Raw genomic sequence first — 17,840 nt, forward strand, 5'->3', positions numbered from 1 at the left:
TAGGTGCAACTTACAGTTTACTAAATGCCAGTTTTTCTCATCTCAAAATCTTAGAATTTTATAAAATTCTGTATAAACCAAGTTGTATAAATAGTCCATAGGATCCCAAGATAGAGATAATCTGATAAAGGATGAAGTAGTCTGTCTGCCCAGTATCTTTCTTTTTCTCCATAGAGAAAAAGAGTAGAAAGTGAAGGCAGGAAGAGAAAAGATACAAAAAGGCAGGAGAAGGATAACTTCACTGCTTAACTTCCTTCCCTACAGGAATTGTTTCCCCAAATTCTTGTGAGGGCTTTGTTATTTCTTATCTGGGAGATCCTTCCTTTTTTTTTTTTTTTTTTTTTTAAGATTTTATTTATTTGACAGAGAGAGAGAGAGATTACAAGTAGGCAGAGAGGCAGGCAGAGAAAGAGAGGGGAGGAAGCAGGCTCCCTGCGGAGCAGAGAGCCCGATGCGGGGCTCGATCCCAGGACTCTGGGATCACGACCTGAGCCGAAGGCAGAGGCTTTAACCCACTGAGCCACCCAGGCACCCCACTGGGAGATCCTTCTTTTGGTGAGGGGGGCAATGTAGAGATTTACCAAGAGTAAAGCTTTAAGGAATCACATTACCAATTATAAAGCTACAGTAATCAAGACAGCATAGTATTAGAAAAAGGATGGGACATACAGACCGATGGAACAAAAGAGAACCCGAAATAGACCCACACAAATAACATTAACTTATCTTTGGCAAAGGTACTGTCGTAATTCAGTGAAGAAAGGATAGTTTTTTTCAACAAATGGTGCTGGAATCATTGGATGCCAGAAAATAAAAATAAAAGAACCCAGACACATACTTCACACCTTATGTAAAAATCAAAATGGATCATAGACTTAAATGTGAAAATTTAAAACTATCAGACTTACAGAGGAAAACAAAGGGAAAATCTGCCTGACCTTGGATTGGCAATGAGGTTCTAGGTAGAATACAAAAAATACGATCCATGAAAACAAAAACTGCTAAGTTGATTTTATCAAAATTAAAAATTTTAGCTCTGTGGAAAATACTATTAATGAAAAGGTAAGTCACACACTGGGAGAAAACATTTTCAAATTACATATCAGATAAAGTACTTGCATCTAGAATATGTAAAGAACTCTCAACAGTAAGAAAGCAAACAATCCAATTAAAAATGGTCAAAAGAGGGGCACCTGGGTTGCTCAGTCGGTTGAGCATCTGACTCTTGGTTTCAGCTCACTTCATGCTCTCATGGGTTATGGGCCCAAGCCCCACTCCCCCACACTCAGCATGGAGTTTGCTTGAATCTCTCCCTCTGCCCCTCTCCCAATATGCACATTTTTGCTCAAGCTCTCTGAAATAAATAAATATTTAAAAAATAAAGTTCAAAGATCTGGACAGATCCTAGCAAAAAAGAAGATGTAACAAGGGCAAACACATGAAAAGATGATTGTTAATATTATATATCATTAGGGAAATGCAAATTACAACCACAAAGAGCTACTGCTACGTACCTTTTAGAATGGCTAAAATCCAAAACTAGCAATACGTGCTGGCAGGGATGTGGAACAACAGTAACTCATTCATTGCGGGTGGGAATGCAAAATAGTGCAACCACTTTGGAATACAGTTTGGCAGTTTCTCATAATGTTACACATAGACTTACATGACCCAGTGATTGCTCTCCTCTGCATTTACCCAAGTGATTTAAAAGTTATGTCTGCCCAAGAACCTGTATGCAAATGTTTATAGCAGCTTCATAATTGCTAAAAGTCTAAAGTAACCAAAATGTCCACTCATTGGGGTAGTGGATAAACTGTGATCTAACCATACAGTGGAATACTGTGAATCAGTAAAAAGCACCAAGCTATCAATTCATACAACATTGATGAATCTTTAACACATTTTACTGAGTGAAAGAAGCCAGACCCAGAGGCTCCTAATTGGATGATTTCATTCATAAAACATTCTGGAAAAAGCAAAACTACAGAAATAGAAAACATATTAGTGGTTGCCAGGGATTGGAGGAGAGGGGAGTGTTGACTACAAAGCAAATATACAGGCAAACTTTGAGGGTGAAGGAATTGTTCTGTATGGTACTGCATGCGTCTATATATTTATCAGACCCATAGAACTATACCTTAGTTAACCAAATGTTGAAGGTTAACATCCTCAGTGGTGTCATGTGATATTGTGTAGGCCCTCATGTGAGGTGATGAGAAGGATACTTCATCTCTGTGACACTTCAAAAACCCATTACCACAGTCTAGTGATGAGAAAAACGTCAGACAAACCCAGATGTGGGGGGATGTTCTACAGGTTACCTGGCCGGTACTCATGATTCTCAAGGCCATGAAAAAACAAGGAGAGACAGAAATAGACCAGATGAGACTTAGGGAGACAGGATAACTAGATGCCATGTGGTGTACTGAGTTGGACCCTGAAACAGAAAGTGGACAACAGTGGAAAAACTGGTGAAATTCAAATAAAGTGTGCAGTTTAGTTAATATTGATGTGTCTGTGTCCGTTTATTTTGACAGATGTACTGTCACAATGTAAAATGTTAACAGTAGAAACTCTGTACTACCCTTGCAACTTCTCTATAAATGTAACATTATTCCAAAATAAAAAGGTTATTGAGGGAATAAAAGAATACAGCAGCTTGGTTATCAGTATCAAATACAGATGATAGTTCAATTAGGATTGAGGAATGGTAAAGATTCTAGACTATCAACAGTAGGTTTTTATAGGAAAAGTAGGTAACTTTCACAGAAGTTTATTTCCAGTAGGAAAACATGAGAAAAGTTTGAGTTGTCAAATATATGTAAGCCATTTATTTTAGTACAGAAGTTAGATGAGAATTAGAATGTTAATTAGAAGGATTTTTTTTTTCAAGATACAGAAAATTTTCACAATTTGAAGGCAGGAACACATGAGATTTAGTTGGAAATTAAAAGCAGGGAAATTGTTGCAAATATGATGAAATAAAATTTATATCTTAATTCCTTATACTAAGTGTCCCTCAGGTTTTGGTTTGTTTTGTTTTGCTTGTTTTGTATAAAAGGTTATAGTGAAATCATGGAAAGAAGAAGCGAATCACTTTTTTATATTTTACCATGTTTCTCAGACACATTAAACTGACAGTTAACTTCTTATGGTAAATTAATATGTATTACATATATATGCATAACTTAACATTTTATTTTGGAAGACGTACATAATGGAGTCTTTTGAAAATGGAGTAAGTTCAAAAGTAGAAAAGATTTAGAAATTTTAACAGTATATAGGCATATACAGTTTTTTTCTCAGGATTTCAGTTATATAATCAGGTGTCAGATGAATGGAAATGGTGCTAATTGCTGTAGTTGTTAAGGTGAAGTATATAAAGTAAACAGTAAATATTTTGAGCACCACAGAGGTATTTTGTATTTTTTATCATCCACAATTGAAAAATTATATATGTATATAATTTTATGTGTGTGTATATATATATATTTAAGTTAGGGAGTTTCCATGTTCTTTAGGGAAATATGCTAAAACAATGCACAAAAAGTAGGTAAAATGTGTTTTTTTATAATGTTGTCAATAACTTTGAATCAGTAAACTTGTATAGATTCTTTTTTCATATAAATTTGTTAGAAAATATTTATGGTAACTTACAACTTACAAAGTAATTTCATATTAATGCCCTAGCCACCTAACAGCAAAGTCTTTAAAAACATCTAAAGGTATATAAAATCACTTTCATGTTTCCGCATGTGTTTTATTGAAATAACAAAGGTGGTAATACCTGATCTCAGTCTTAATTACACTATTTTGTGATCAGGCTAACCAAATAGGATCAAAGTACTGGGGCACGTTGGTGGTTTATTTGGTTGAGTGTCTGACTCTAATCTCAGCTCGGGTCTTGATCCCAGGATGGTGAGTTCAAGCCCCATATTGGGCTCCATGCTGGCCACTGTGTCTACTTAAAACAACAACAAACAAAAAGCATTAAATTTAGCTGGAAAAGATTACAAATTTAGCATCTTTCTTAATGTTAGAATTCTGTCCATGCTACTCAATTAAGCTTTCTCTTAGAATTTAAATTCCTATAAGAGATCACAGAAGAGTTACTAAAATTTAGAGACTACTTCAAAGTATGACCCCAGGACTCAGTGCCCGAAACCTAGACAACTAAGCGAACATGCTTAGTCCCTTCTTCCACCACTGGTCAAATTGTATTTGTATTTGCCCCCGGTTTCCACTCACTGCTGTTAACTGCCATCACTTCTGGAATGTGTTACATATTTTTTTGTTGGGGGCATAGTGTTGGAAGTCTGTTTTGAATCTTAACCTGGAATCTGATTTCCATTAGAATTTTAGTGGCGATTCATACAGAATACCCTAGGAATTTAAAAAGTCTATAAAAATTCTTAATTCTTCATTATTTTCAAAATGAGATTTTAATCATACCTACCACAATAGCACACTTAAATGTGTCATACTTTTATTCCAGTATCTAAGTATTGTGTCTATTTTTCTCTCATATTCATATTACAAATACTTTTGTTCCCTCTTAGTTTGGAACCATTGTTCTCTGACGTACACATGCATTCCTGTGTGTGTATGCATTTTAAGGACACAATTTTAGAAACTAGTCCTATAGGTTTTATATTATTTTACCTAAAGGGTAATTGCGTGCAAATTAAAAGTAGAATTTATCCCCTTTTACCTTTCTATTCCTAGGTGATCCATTGCGTGCAACTGGATCTTGCAAGGATCGGCTACCAGGAAATTCTCTTACTGGTACTTTATTTCGGTGGGAAGAAGATGAAATACCAAGGTTAGTTAATGTTGTAAAGGGAAAAAAAAAAAAACCCTATTCATATATAACCTACTGTATTAAAAAAAATCAGTGGTTACTATAATTTCATCTTAATGTTATGTATATTTTTTAATTTCTAACTTTGTCAGAGAAGCAAATCTCAGCATTAGTATGTTACATGGAATCACAGATTTTAAAAACAGACGTTGGAAATATGAAAATAGACCTACTTATTACCTAATTAATCTGGGTATAAATTTTTATACTTCTCTCCAATATCTATCTTCATTATGCATTGTAAATTGATACCCTATAACTTTTCAAATAAAAATCACATAGTAAAATAATTTAAAATGTAAATAGCAGATACTTTTAGTAAAAATAACCCTCAAATTTCTAAATATTTTTATGGAAAAAAGTAGATTGATGTACTGTGTATGAATAATGTAGTTTGTGATTTCTTTTGACCAGGTATATTATTTATTAGACTTTCTGGGGGAGGTAACGTTTCTCAAATGTTTAGATTATAGATATGTAATTAGTACCTATCTAAATGATCAATAATAGCTTTATAGATAGAATTCAGAAAGGTATCTGTCTTATACTACAAAGTTTGCCCAAGCTTTCTTGATCCCTCTGTTTATCAGTTGGGTATTGGCAGGATAATTATGGTCTTCCTCTTTTCACATATGTCATCTGATGCTTTTTTAAGTAGGTAATTTTCATGAACAGTGCAAGATAGAAAAAGTGTTTAAATGATTTTATGTTTTATTTCATAATAAGACAGTATGAATTTAGTAAGCGACTGAAGATAAATTATCATAAAAATATTTGTTTAAAGTTTATGTTATTTAAGAGTCTAATATGTGCTTCACAGAATTTTTACATTTTAGAATTAGTTGGGTTTTTAATACCTAACTTAAGAAAGAATCTCACTAAATAATGATAAAAATACATTATTTTATGACAGAAGTAATTGTACCAGAATGAAACTTTGAGGTCTTCAGAGTGATATGCACAGTGACTCACCTTATCTCTTGATTGACTTGAACAAGTATTAAGACTTTTTGATAAACATGCACACACACGTTCACATATGCATACATATGTACTTCTTGGTTCCTTCTCAGTACAGCAGAATTATTTTTTAATCATATTGAAATGGTATTAAGTTTAGACAGAATATTAATCACCACATGAAATCAAATTCTAATCAGTCCAGGGCGATGTGACCAAGAAGCTACTTGCTGCCTTCATTTTTTATGCTTGTGATACAGTTCCTCGATCTCTCTGAAATTGGAGCACATCAATTTGATCCAAGGACTTTACCTATTTACTAGAGCCTTCAGTTCTGAAAGTTTTATATTTAATAACTTGTGTTTTGCTTGATCAAATAAGACCAAAGTTTATTAGTACTTGAAATCCATTTATAAGCAACCATTTTTCTAGTTAGCTCATAGTAAAGCTTTATTGTTTAGAAGTAAGTTTGGGGAAACCATATATAATAAAAAGTTTGCGATTTAGAATGTTTTTGGGGAGTCCATCTTATTCTTAGCAATTGACAAATTATGAGCGAAGATATGAGTAGGCAAACTAGTAAAATTAGAAGAGGTACTCAAGAGTTAGAATTTATAATAAATATAGGATAACTCTGTATTTTTTTCTCAGATTATCCTTTGGGGATGCTTATGTTGTAATAAACATGAGAATCCATTGTTTCACCAAGTACAAATAACATAATGTCAAAAAAATTTTGCCATGGTTTAGTACTCTTAGATTTTATTAGTCTCATTTCTGTCCCCAGTGCTATTATCACCTTCTTGCTGGGTATTTTTTTTTTTTTTAAACAAAGAAATATTTTACATTCCCTCACAAACATTATTACAAGGACTATGACATATAGCATCAAACTATTAAGGGATGACAGTGCTGAGTTAGCAGTTCTGCTAACCCTACTCGTTAACTCATTATGAATTTCCACATATCATGGACCTTCAGGGTCCTTTGCCCCAGACTGTTGAATCCACAATAGTCAAGTCTACTGCAGTAATCTCAACCTTGTCTGCCCAATCTGTTGATCTGAAGAGACTTTTAAAATGATAGATGTTTGAGCTCCACCCTCAGTGATTCTAATTAGTATGTCTGTTGTATTAAGCTAGAAACAGAAATGTTCAGACAGGCACGATTGTCTAGTTACCATCCTATTGCTTATCTGCTTTTCATGACTATAATGAATAGTTTACATGTTTTGCTGACTCAGATTTTTTACTTACGGTTTTTCTATCTACTGGAAACAATTTTTTTAAAAGATTTTATTCATTTATTTGACAGAGAGATCACAAGTAGGCAGAGAGAGAGGGAGAAGTAGGCTCCCCGCTGAGCAGAGAGCCCGATGTGGGGCTCGATCCCAGGACCCTGAGATCATGACCTGAGCCAAAGGCAGAGGCTTAACCCACTGAGCCACCCAGGTGCCCCTGGAAACAAATTTTTATTGTGAAAATTACTTCCTTTCATTAGGTACACCGCCTATACTGAATGTCTAAAGTAGTTTTGTAATAAGGGCAAGAAATAGTTGTAAATTTTTACTATGAGATTGCTTTTTTTTTGTTGTTATTTTTCCCATCTTTTATCATGAATATGCTGCTCCTGGGAAATTCACCCTTGAAATTTACAGTATAATTCTTGCAAAAATCGTGAAACTTTTTGGTAAAAGGAGAAAACTGTTGACCAAACTATTTTATCTACTACTTCAATTCATGGTAAAACTGGTTTTATTAAATTATGTGAATAAAAAAAAAAGCTACATTGATAATTTTTTTTTCTGAAAGTGAAAGGGATATATTGTGATAGGTTAGCTAATATGTCCCTTCTCTGTCAATGGTAAAAAGATAACAGGTATGTTTTGTATCTACATATGTATATATATGTACATATAGGGACTTCCTTAGGGATCCTTAAGCATAGATAATAGAAAATTAGGTTTTGCTAATATGTTTCTCTTAAAACATTAAAAAAAAAAATCTTTCAACTAAAAATGTTAATGAAATCTGCCGTCACCTGCTTTCTAATAAAAGTTCTCCTTTTCATTTGGGGTCAGTATTTGTAGGAGATCTAAATTTTGGAATGAGCAAACTGGTATTCATATTAGATGCTGTATGTTCATTCTGTCAAACAGGGTTAATTATGCGGTATCTTCCTAATCCTGCTCTGATGAAAAAAAAAATGCTTTTGAGTAAAAGAACATTAGTGGGGAACGACCCTCTGAAGTTGTCATAAGAATTAATGGCCTTGTGGTATCAGCACTTTTCTTAGCTATGATCCCGCTGTTGAACTCATATAGTTTCTCAGTTCTGTAGTTATGGAGACTTTTAAAACCTTCCTTGGCTCAGCAGTGGTTGAAGGCAGGGAGAACAGTATCATTTGCCCCACTTTTCAGGATGCTCTCTTCCCCTTATCTCTTGTTGCATATTCTGTCCTCATTGTTTTATAACCAGCTATGATTGCTGAGGAAGATGCCTCTGGGCAAGTGATTACAAATGTATATGGTTTCTGTATCCCTCTGTTGTCATCTAATCCCATTCTACCTGGATATGACCCTCATGCTAAAACATTGTACATTCCTTACATATAAAATATAATGAACCAAAATATATGAAATATACTGAAAAAGAATCTCCATAGAGTTGTCAATACACGGGTTTTGTATTTTTCTCTTCCTGTATTTTATTTCTTTATATGTATACACACAGTATCGTCATGAATAATTGTGACTTACTATAATATCACTAAACATGAAAAGTTACATAAGAAAATATGCTCTTATGTGACACTTGTTTTTTTAAATCTGTTATTTATTTTTTAAGTAATCTCTGCCCAGTATGGGGCTTGAACTCACAGCCCCAAGATCAGGAGTTGCATGCTTTACTGACTGAGCCAGCTAGGCACCCCTGATTATTATATTTTTGGATATCTTCTTAATACAGCTCTTTAATACTGGAAGGTGTTGAACCACAGAGTACATGTGAACTAGAAGTGGATGCTGTAGCTGCTGATATCTTAAATCGGCTGGACATTGAAGGTATATACACAATTATTAATATGTGTTTTTATTTTTAAAATTTAATGACCAAAATAGAGTAGAAAAAATAGGGAAGAAAACAGTAGTAGAGAAGTAATAAATTATAAAAGGGGGATGCAAAATGTTGGGAAGATTTCTTCTGTACCTCTGATGAGACGGTCAATATTTTTTCACTGGTACATCCATTCATGTAAGTATATTTGCATAGACATGAGCCTAAAGTAAGACACTGAATACATCAGCCATCATAAAAGAATTTCATATACTCTGCCTTTCAATTTTTTAATTTTCAGGTTATATACCAGGGAGGGAACTCGTAGGTGTATTGACTGTCATCAAGTGCTTGAATCTTACTCATTTGCTGGGTTTTCGGGAGCCAGTAGGAAGAAAACTAAAACAAAAGAATAATGTAATAATGTAGATTGGGAATGTTTGGTCATTTTATTATACAAAGCAGGTAATTTTTTTTAAGGCAGTATTTATTTTTTTAAACTTTGGATTTCTTTTTCTGAGCAAATATTTTTCACTTTGATCCTTGTCATATTGAAGTATTATTGTGATTATAGCTCAAATTGGTGGAAACCCTGGTCTGCAGGCCATATGGGAAGATGAAAAGCAACGGCGAAGAAACAGAAATGAAACTTCTCAAATTAGCCAACCTGAATCACAAGGTATAAACCCAATAGTACTCTGGTGATTTTTTTTTTTTTTTTTTTTTTTTTTTTAAGTTTAAGCCATTGAGTTTTTACCTTGACATTAAATTTTACTTTTCAAGTTACCTTTAAATGTTCTAGTTTTTTCCTTCTGTCATTGCTCTGAACTGTAATTCTTTACTTCCGAAGTGTCACTCATTATTTTCTCCCTCCACCCATACCCCCCACCACCATAGAAACTGTCATCTTCATTGTCCTTGGTTTTGACCTTACCTTGTCTTCTTATTCCACCTCTTTGCTCCTTTTTTATTTTCTAGTATGTTCTAGGCTTTTGTAGAAGAGTCCCAACGTAGAAACACTACATTTTGTTCATTAAGCTTTAAAAATGTAACCCTTGAAATACTGCCCTTAAACTATTTTCTTTGTATGTCCTTAAATTCCCACTATGATCATCTTGTACAGCTCAGAAAAAAAATACTCATTTAATGTATTTTATGTATTACTAAATTCTGTGTATTACTAAATTCTGTATAGTATACATACTAAATTATGTATTACTAAATTCTACATTTTATGTATTACTAAATTCTGATACATTCAAAAAAGAATTTGAGGGCTTAAATAAATGCCATGAATACAATAAAAATTTTAAGTAAAAATAAAAGAATTAAAGATACACATAAAAGAATAAAAAGGTAATTCAGGAGGTAAATATATTTGAAATATAGTAGTAAGTATACATTGAAGTCAAATTAAAATTTTTATTGTGTCTTAGACACTAAAAATGCTATGATAAATTTTGAATGCTTTCTAAGGCATTCTAAGATAGAAGTATTGTATAAGGGGGAAATTTCTAGGTTCAGAATGTGTGGTACATTTATAAGTAGAGAGCAATGTTTTTGTTTTAGATTTAAATTATAGAACTTAATCTTGAACTGACTTTAAGTGCTTAATTTTATAGCTTCAGTATCAACCATTTCTCTTTTGTTTGACTTTATAATAGGACTACTTTTAGGTGTTATTATATGTGTCAAGAGAAAGATAGGAAATTATAACTATTTTAAAAGCTACTCTAAGAGAAAGGAAAATATTTCATTCATTTGTTATCCACATGTTTTAATGCACTTTTAAAATTCAAAGATCGCAGGTTTGTGCCAGCAACAGAGAGTGAAAAAAATTTTCAGAAGAGACTTCAGGAAATTCTCAAACAGAATGATTTCTCTGTGTAAGTGGTTATTTATTATAGATCTCAGAACTAATTTTATTGCTTGGTTATCTAGTTTGTTATAAAGAATATGTTTTAATTAAGCAGAACATTATCAGGATCAGTGGACTACAGCAATGGATCTCAGGAGTTCTCTGCTGAGTTAACATTGCACTCTGAAGTTCTGTCTCCTGATATTCTTCAGTGTACACCAGCCAATATGGTAGAAGTCCACAAAGATACAGAATTGAGCAAAGGTGAGGTTTGCTTTGCAAGTATACGGAAAATACTACCATAGACTACAGTAGTATTTGGTTGAGTTAGCTAAGTTTCTTCCATTCCTTTACGTTTTCTTCATTTCTAGAGGTAAACACTGTTCTAAAGTTGGTGTAAATTGTAACCATATATGATTGTATATTTTCTTATGTATGTATGTCCGTAATATATACTGCTATTTTGGGTTTTAAATTTTACGTAAGTGGTATTCTACTTGACATAAATTAAGCGACTTGCTTTTTTCATTCAACACTTTAAAAATAATTTAATTGAGGAGGCACCTGGGTGGCTCATCAGTTAAACATCTGACATGTGATCTCAGCTCAGGTCTTGATCTTTGGGTTGAGTTCAAGCTCCATGTTGGGCTCCATGCTGGGTGTGGAGCCTTTAATTAATTAATTAATTAATAAGTTGAGGTATGATTTGTATAACATAAAACACACTTATTTTTAGTGTACAATTCAGGGACACCAGGGTGGGCTCAGTAGGTTAAGCATCTGCCTTCCACTCAGGTCATGATTCCAGGGTTCTGGGATTGAGTCCCACATTGGGCTTCTTGCTCAGTGGGGAGCCTGCTTTTCCCTTTGCCTGCTCTGCCTGCCACTCCCCCTGCTTATGCCCTCTCCCTCTCTGACAAACAAATAAAAATAAAAAATCTTTAAGCGTACAATTCAGTGATTTAGTAAACTTAGAGTTGTGCAAAGATCCCCATAATTCAATTTTAGAACATTTCCTTCACCTCAGAAGATTCCTTGTGTCCATTTGCAGGCACATCTTTTGCCACCTCCAACCCTAAGTAATCACTAATCCACTTTTCTGTCTTTCAAGATTTTGTCTTTTCTAGATACACCATATAAAAGAAATTATACAATATGTAATCTTCTATGTCTTTCATTTAGCTTAATATTTCAGGTTCATCCGTATTATAGTATCAGTATTTAAATTTTTAAAATTTTATTACCAGATAGTATTGCATTTCTTGGCTATTACCATATTTTGTTAATTCATTAATCAGTTGATGGATATTTGAATTGTTTTCACTTTTTGGGCTCTTAAGAATAATGCTGCTAGAGAGAGGAGGCAGGATGGCAGAGGAGTAGGAAACTGAAATATCATCAGGTACCAGGAGTTCAGCTAGATAGTTATCAAACCATTCTGAACACCTACAAATTCAACAGGAGATAGAAGAGAAGAAGAGCAGCAATTCTAGGAACAGAAAATCAACCACTTTCTGGAAGGTAGGACCTGTGGAGAAGTAAATCCAAAGCAATGGGAAGAGAGACCACTGGAGGAGGGGCTGTTTCCCAGCAAGTGAGGGAGCAGCAGAGCACAGAATCGGAACTTGTAGAAGTCTGCTCCACTGAGGGATGTCGTTCCAGAGGCTAAGTGAGGGGTGGAACCCTTGCAGGGACAGTGTGATCTCAAGACCTGCAGGGACACAGAAAGACCCAGGGGTGTCTGAGTGTGGCAAAGCTCCCAGGTATTGAAGCAGGGAAGCTGGCTACAGAGATGGAGCTGAGCAATGAGCCCTCAGCTTGGGGTTACCTTAAACCGTCGTCCAAGTCACAGTCGAGCCACTGATGTTCGAGCAGGGACTGCACAAGTGGCAGATCTGGAGAGATCCCCTCCTTCCTCCTCCGGGAGGAGCAGCATGGGAGTGCACGGCAGGAATCTGCTGCATTTGGAGACTCCAAATGGGTCCATGTGCCAGAGATAGAAATGCTGGGTCACAGGCTGGGTGAACATGGAGTGCAGCCAGAGACCAGGGAGACAGGAGGGATTGACTGCTTTTCTCTGAGGACGCATAAGGAGTGGGGCCACGAGCTCTCAACTGCTACTTGCCGGAGATTTGGAGGCCACCATCTTCATTCCTGTCCTCCAGAGCTGTATGGAAAGCATTCAGGAAACAAAAGCTACCAAGAGTGAACCCGAGCAGATTACTTAGCCTGTCCCCCAGCAAGGGCAGTACAATTCCGCCTCAGGGAAAGACATTTGAAAATCATGACAGTAGGCCTCTCCCCCAGAAGATCAGCAGGAACATCCAGCCAAGACCAAGTTCACAAATCAGTGAGAACTGCAGAACTCTAGAGCTAGGGGAAAGCAACACAAGAATTCATGGCTTTTCCCCCATGATCCTTTAGTCTTTCAAAGGTAACTTTTTTAAACTTAATTTTTTTCTTATTCTATTTTTTAACTTTTCCTCTTAACTATTTTAACGTTTTTTAAACTATTTTATCAATACCTTTTTAAAAAAACCTTTTTAAATTTTCATTGTTACAGTTATATTCTGTCTGTTCATTGTATTTAACCTTGTTTTTTGTATACATATAGGGTTTTTTTCTTTAAAATTTTGGGATACAATTTCTTCTAATAGATCAAAATATACCCTAAGTCTAGCACATGGCTCTGTTCTAGTCTCCAGCCTGATCACATTCACTCTTTTTTTTAAAACTTCTTATCAATTCCTGTTTTAGAATCTTTTTAAATTTTCATCTTTACAGTAACATTCCTTCCCTTCATCATGTTTACCCTTATTTTTGCATATATATATATGTAAGTTTTTCATGCTTTAAAATTTGGGGAGGTAGTTTCTTCTAAGAGACCAGAACACCCAAAATCAAGTGGCTGGCTCTGTTCTGTTCACCAGTCTAATATATATAAATTTTTTAACTTTTTATTTATTTTTAATTTTTTTTTTAATTTCGCCTCCTTCCCTCTCCCCCTATGCCCCGGTCTTGGGTCTCTTCTGATTTGGTTAGTGTATATTTTTCTGGGATCTTTGCCACCCTTTTAGTACTTTGTTCTTGTTCTCTCATTTATCTATTCTTATCTGGACAAAATGAAAAGGTGGAAAAATTCACCACAAAAAAACCCCCAAAAAGCAGTACCAATGGCTAGGGACCTAATCAATATGGACATTAGTAATACGTCAGAACTAGAGCTCAGAATGACAATTATCAAGCTGTTAGCTGGGCTTGAAAAAAGCATGGAAGATACTAGAGAATCCCTTTCTGGAGAAATAAAACCCCTTATTGGACAAATAAAAGAACTAAAATCTAACCATATTGAAATTTAAAAAGCTATTAATGAAGTACTGTCAAAAATGGAGACTCTCATTGCTAGGATAAATGAAGCAGAAGAGAATTAGTGATATAGAAGACCAAATGATGGAGAATAAAGAAGCACAGCAAAAAAGAGACAAACAACTATTGGACCACAAGGGGAGATTTCAAGAGATAGGTGAAAGAAAGAAAGATAGGTGAAAAGAAAGCTGGAGTGGCAATCCTTATATCAGATAAATTAGATTTCAAGCCAAAGACTATAATAAGAGATGAAGGACACTATATCATACTTAAAGGCTCTGTCTAACCAGAAGATCTAATAATTTAAAATATCTATGCCCTTAACACAGGAGCAGCCAGTTATATAAACCAATTAATAACAAAATCAAAAGAAACACATCAACAATAATACGATAATAGTGGGGGACTTTAACACCCCTCTCACTGAAATGGGCAGATCATCCAAGCAAAAGATCAGCAAGGAAATAAAGGCTTTAATTGACACCCTGGATCAGATGGACATCACAGATATATTCAGAACATTCCGTCCCAAAGCAACAGAATATACATTCTTCTCTAGTGTACATGGAACATTCTGCAGAGTAGGTCCTATCCTGGGTCACAAATCAGGTCTCAACTGGTAAAAAAAAGGTTGGGATCATTCCCTTCATATTTTTCAGACCACAGTGCTTTGAAACTAGAACTCAATCACAAGAGGAAAGTTGGAAAGAACTCAAATACATGGAGGCTAAAGAGTATACTACTTAATAATGAATGGGTCAACCAGGAAATTAAAGAAGAATTAAAAAATTCATGAAAACAAATGAAAATGAAGACACAACTGTTCAAAATCTTTGGGACACAGCAAAGGCAGTCCTGAGAGGAAAGTATATAGCAATACAAGTCTTTCTCAAGAAACAAGAAAGATCTCAAGTACACAACCTAACCCTACACCTAAAGAAACTGGAGAAAGAGCAGTAAAGAAAGCCTAAATCCAGCAGGAGAAGAGAAATAGTAAAAGAGCAGAAATCAATGAAATGGAAACCAAAAGAACAGTAGAAAAAATCAACAAAACTAGGAGCTGATTCTTTGAAAGAATTAGTAAGATTGATAAACCCCTGGCCAGACTTATCAAAAAGAAAAGAGAAGGGAACCAAATTAATAAAATCATGAATAAAAGAGGAGCGATCACAACCAACACCAAGCAAACACAAACAATCATAACATATTATAAGCAACTGTACACCAGATAATTTGACAATATGGAAGAAATGGATGCATTCCTCGAGACATATAAAATACCAAAACTGAACTAGGAAGAAATAGAAAACCTAAACAGACCCATAACCAGTAAGGAGATTGAAGCAGTCATCAAAAATCTCCCAACAAACAAATAAATAAATAAATAAATAAATAAATAAATAAATAAATAAATTTTTAAAAATTAAAAAATAATAATAATAAAAAATCTCTCAACAAACAGGAGCCCAGGGCCAGACGGCTTCCCAGGGGAATTCTACCAAACATTTAGAGAAGAGTTAATACCTATTCTCCTGAAACTATTCCAAGAAATAGCAATGGAAGGGAAACTTCCAAACTCATTTTATGAGGCCAGCTTTACCTTGATGCCAAAACCAGACAAAGACCCCATCAAAAAGAACTACAGACCAATATCCTTATGAACACAGATGCAAAAATTCTCACCAAAATACTAACCAGTAGGATCCAACAGTACATTAAGTGGATTATTCACCACGACCAAGTGGGATTTATTCCTGGTCTGCAAGGTTTGTCCAACATCCACAAATTAATCAATGTGATACATTAATGAAAGAAAGAGCAAGAACCATATGATACTCTCAATAGATGCAGAAAAAGTATTTGACAAAGTACAGCATCCTTTGTTGATCAAAACTCTTCAAAGTGTAGGGATAGAGGATACATAACCTCAGTATCATCAAAGCCATCTATGAAAACCCACAGCGAATATCATTCTCAATGGGGAAAAACTGAGAGTTTTTCCCTGAGGTCAGGAACACAGCAGTGATATCCACTGTCACCACTGCTATTCAACATAGTACTAGAAGTCCTAGCCTCAGCAATCAGACAACAAAAAGAAATTAAAGGCATCTGAATCAGCAAAGAAGAAGTCAAACTCTCACTCTTTGCAGATGATATGATGCTTTATGTGGAAAACCCAAAAGACTCCACTCAAAAACTGCTAGAACTCATATACAGGAATTCAGTAAAGTGTTGGGATATAAAATCAATGCCCAGAAATCAGTTGCATTTCTGTATACCAACAGCAAGACAGAAGAATGAAATTAAGGAGTTGATTCCGTTTACAATTGCACCCCAAACCATAAGATACCTAGGAATAAACCTAACCAAAGAGGCAAAGAATCTGTACTCAGAAAACTATAAAGTGTTCATGAAAGAAATTGAGAAAGACACAAAGAAATGGAAAAATGTTCCATGGTCATGGATCAGAAGAACAAATTTGTGAAAATGTCTATGCTACCTAAAGCAATCTACACATTTAGTCCAATCCTTATCAAAATACCATCAATTTTTTTCAAAGAAATTGAGCAAATAATCCTAAAATTTATATGGAACCAGAAAAGACCCTGAATAGTCAGAGGAATGTTGAAGAAGAAAGCCAAAGTTGGTGACATCGCAATTCTGGACATCAAGCTCTATTAGAAAGCTGTCATCATCAAGACAGTATGGTACTGGCACAAAAACAGACATATAGATCAATGGAACAGAATAGGGAGCCCAGAAATGGACCCTCAACTCTGTGGTCAACTAATCTTCGACAAAGCAGAAAAATGTCCAATGGAAAAAAGAAAATCTCTTCAACAAATGGTGTTGGGAAAATTGGACAGCCACATGCAGAAGAATGAAACTGGACCATTTCCTTACACCACACACAAAAGTAGACTCAAAATGGATGAAAGAGCTCAATGTGAGACAGGAATCCATCCGAATTCTTGAGAACTTGTGTAGCAACCTCTTCGATTTCAGTCACAGCAACTTCCTAGAAACATTGCCAAAGGCAAGGGAAGCAAGGGCAAAAATGAACTATTGGGACTTCCTCAAGATCAAAAGCCTTTGCACAGCAAGGGAAACAGTCAACAAAACCAAAAGACAACTGATAGAATGGGAGAAAATATTCACAAATGACATATCAGATAAAGGGCTAGTATCCAAAATCTATAGAGAAATTATCAAACTCAACACCCAAAGAACAAATAATCTAATCAAGAAATGGGCAGAATACAACAGTCATTTCTGCAAAGAAGACATCCAGATGGCCAAGAGACACATGAAAAAGTGCTCAACATCACTTGGCATCAGGGAAATACAAATCAAAACCACAGTGAGATACCACCTCACACCAGTCAGAATGGCTAAAATTAACAAGTCAGGAAACGACAGATGTTGGTGAGGGTGTGGAGAAAGGGGAACCCTCCTACACTGTTGGTGAGAATGCAAGCTGGTGCGGCCACTCTGGAAAACAGTATGGAAGTTCCTCAAAAAGTTGGAAACAGACTATGTGACTCAGCAATTGCACTACTAAGTATTTACCCTAAAGATACAAATGTAGTGATCTGAAGGGGTATGTGCACCTAATGTTTATAGCAGCAATGTCCACAATAGCCAAACTAGGAAAAGAACCTAGATGTCCATCAACAGTGAATGGATAAAGGAGAAGTGGTGTGTATACACACACACACACACACACACACACACACAC

General features: G+C 35.1%; 1 protein-coding gene across 2 annotated transcripts in view; it reads left to right on the forward strand.

Moving 5' to 3' along the window:
* Positions 1-17,840, forward strand: part of LOC111158218 (REV3 like, DNA directed polymerase zeta catalytic subunit) — a 183,512-nt gene that overhangs the window by 68,198 nt on the left and 97,474 nt on the right. For both annotated transcript variants that reach the window (XM_022520135.1, XM_022520136.1), the window contains 5 exons: positions 4,729-4,825; positions 8,791-8,885; positions 9,452-9,556; positions 10,679-10,763; positions 10,851-10,999. In XM_022520135.1, coding sequence (XP_022375843.1) covers positions 4,729-4,825; positions 8,791-8,885; positions 9,452-9,556; positions 10,679-10,763; positions 10,851-10,999 — 531 coding nt within the window. The remainder of the gene's footprint in view (positions 1-4,728; positions 4,826-8,790; positions 8,886-9,451; positions 9,557-10,678; positions 10,764-10,850; positions 11,000-17,840) is intronic.

Source organism: Enhydra lutris, unplaced genomic scaffold, assembly GCF_002288905.1.
Source record: "Enhydra lutris kenyoni isolate GAN:26980312 unplaced genomic scaffold, ASM228890v2 scaffoldscaffold58, whole genome shotgun sequence".
NCBI classification, from domain to species: domain Eukaryota; kingdom Metazoa; phylum Chordata; class Mammalia; order Carnivora; family Mustelidae; genus Enhydra; species Enhydra lutris.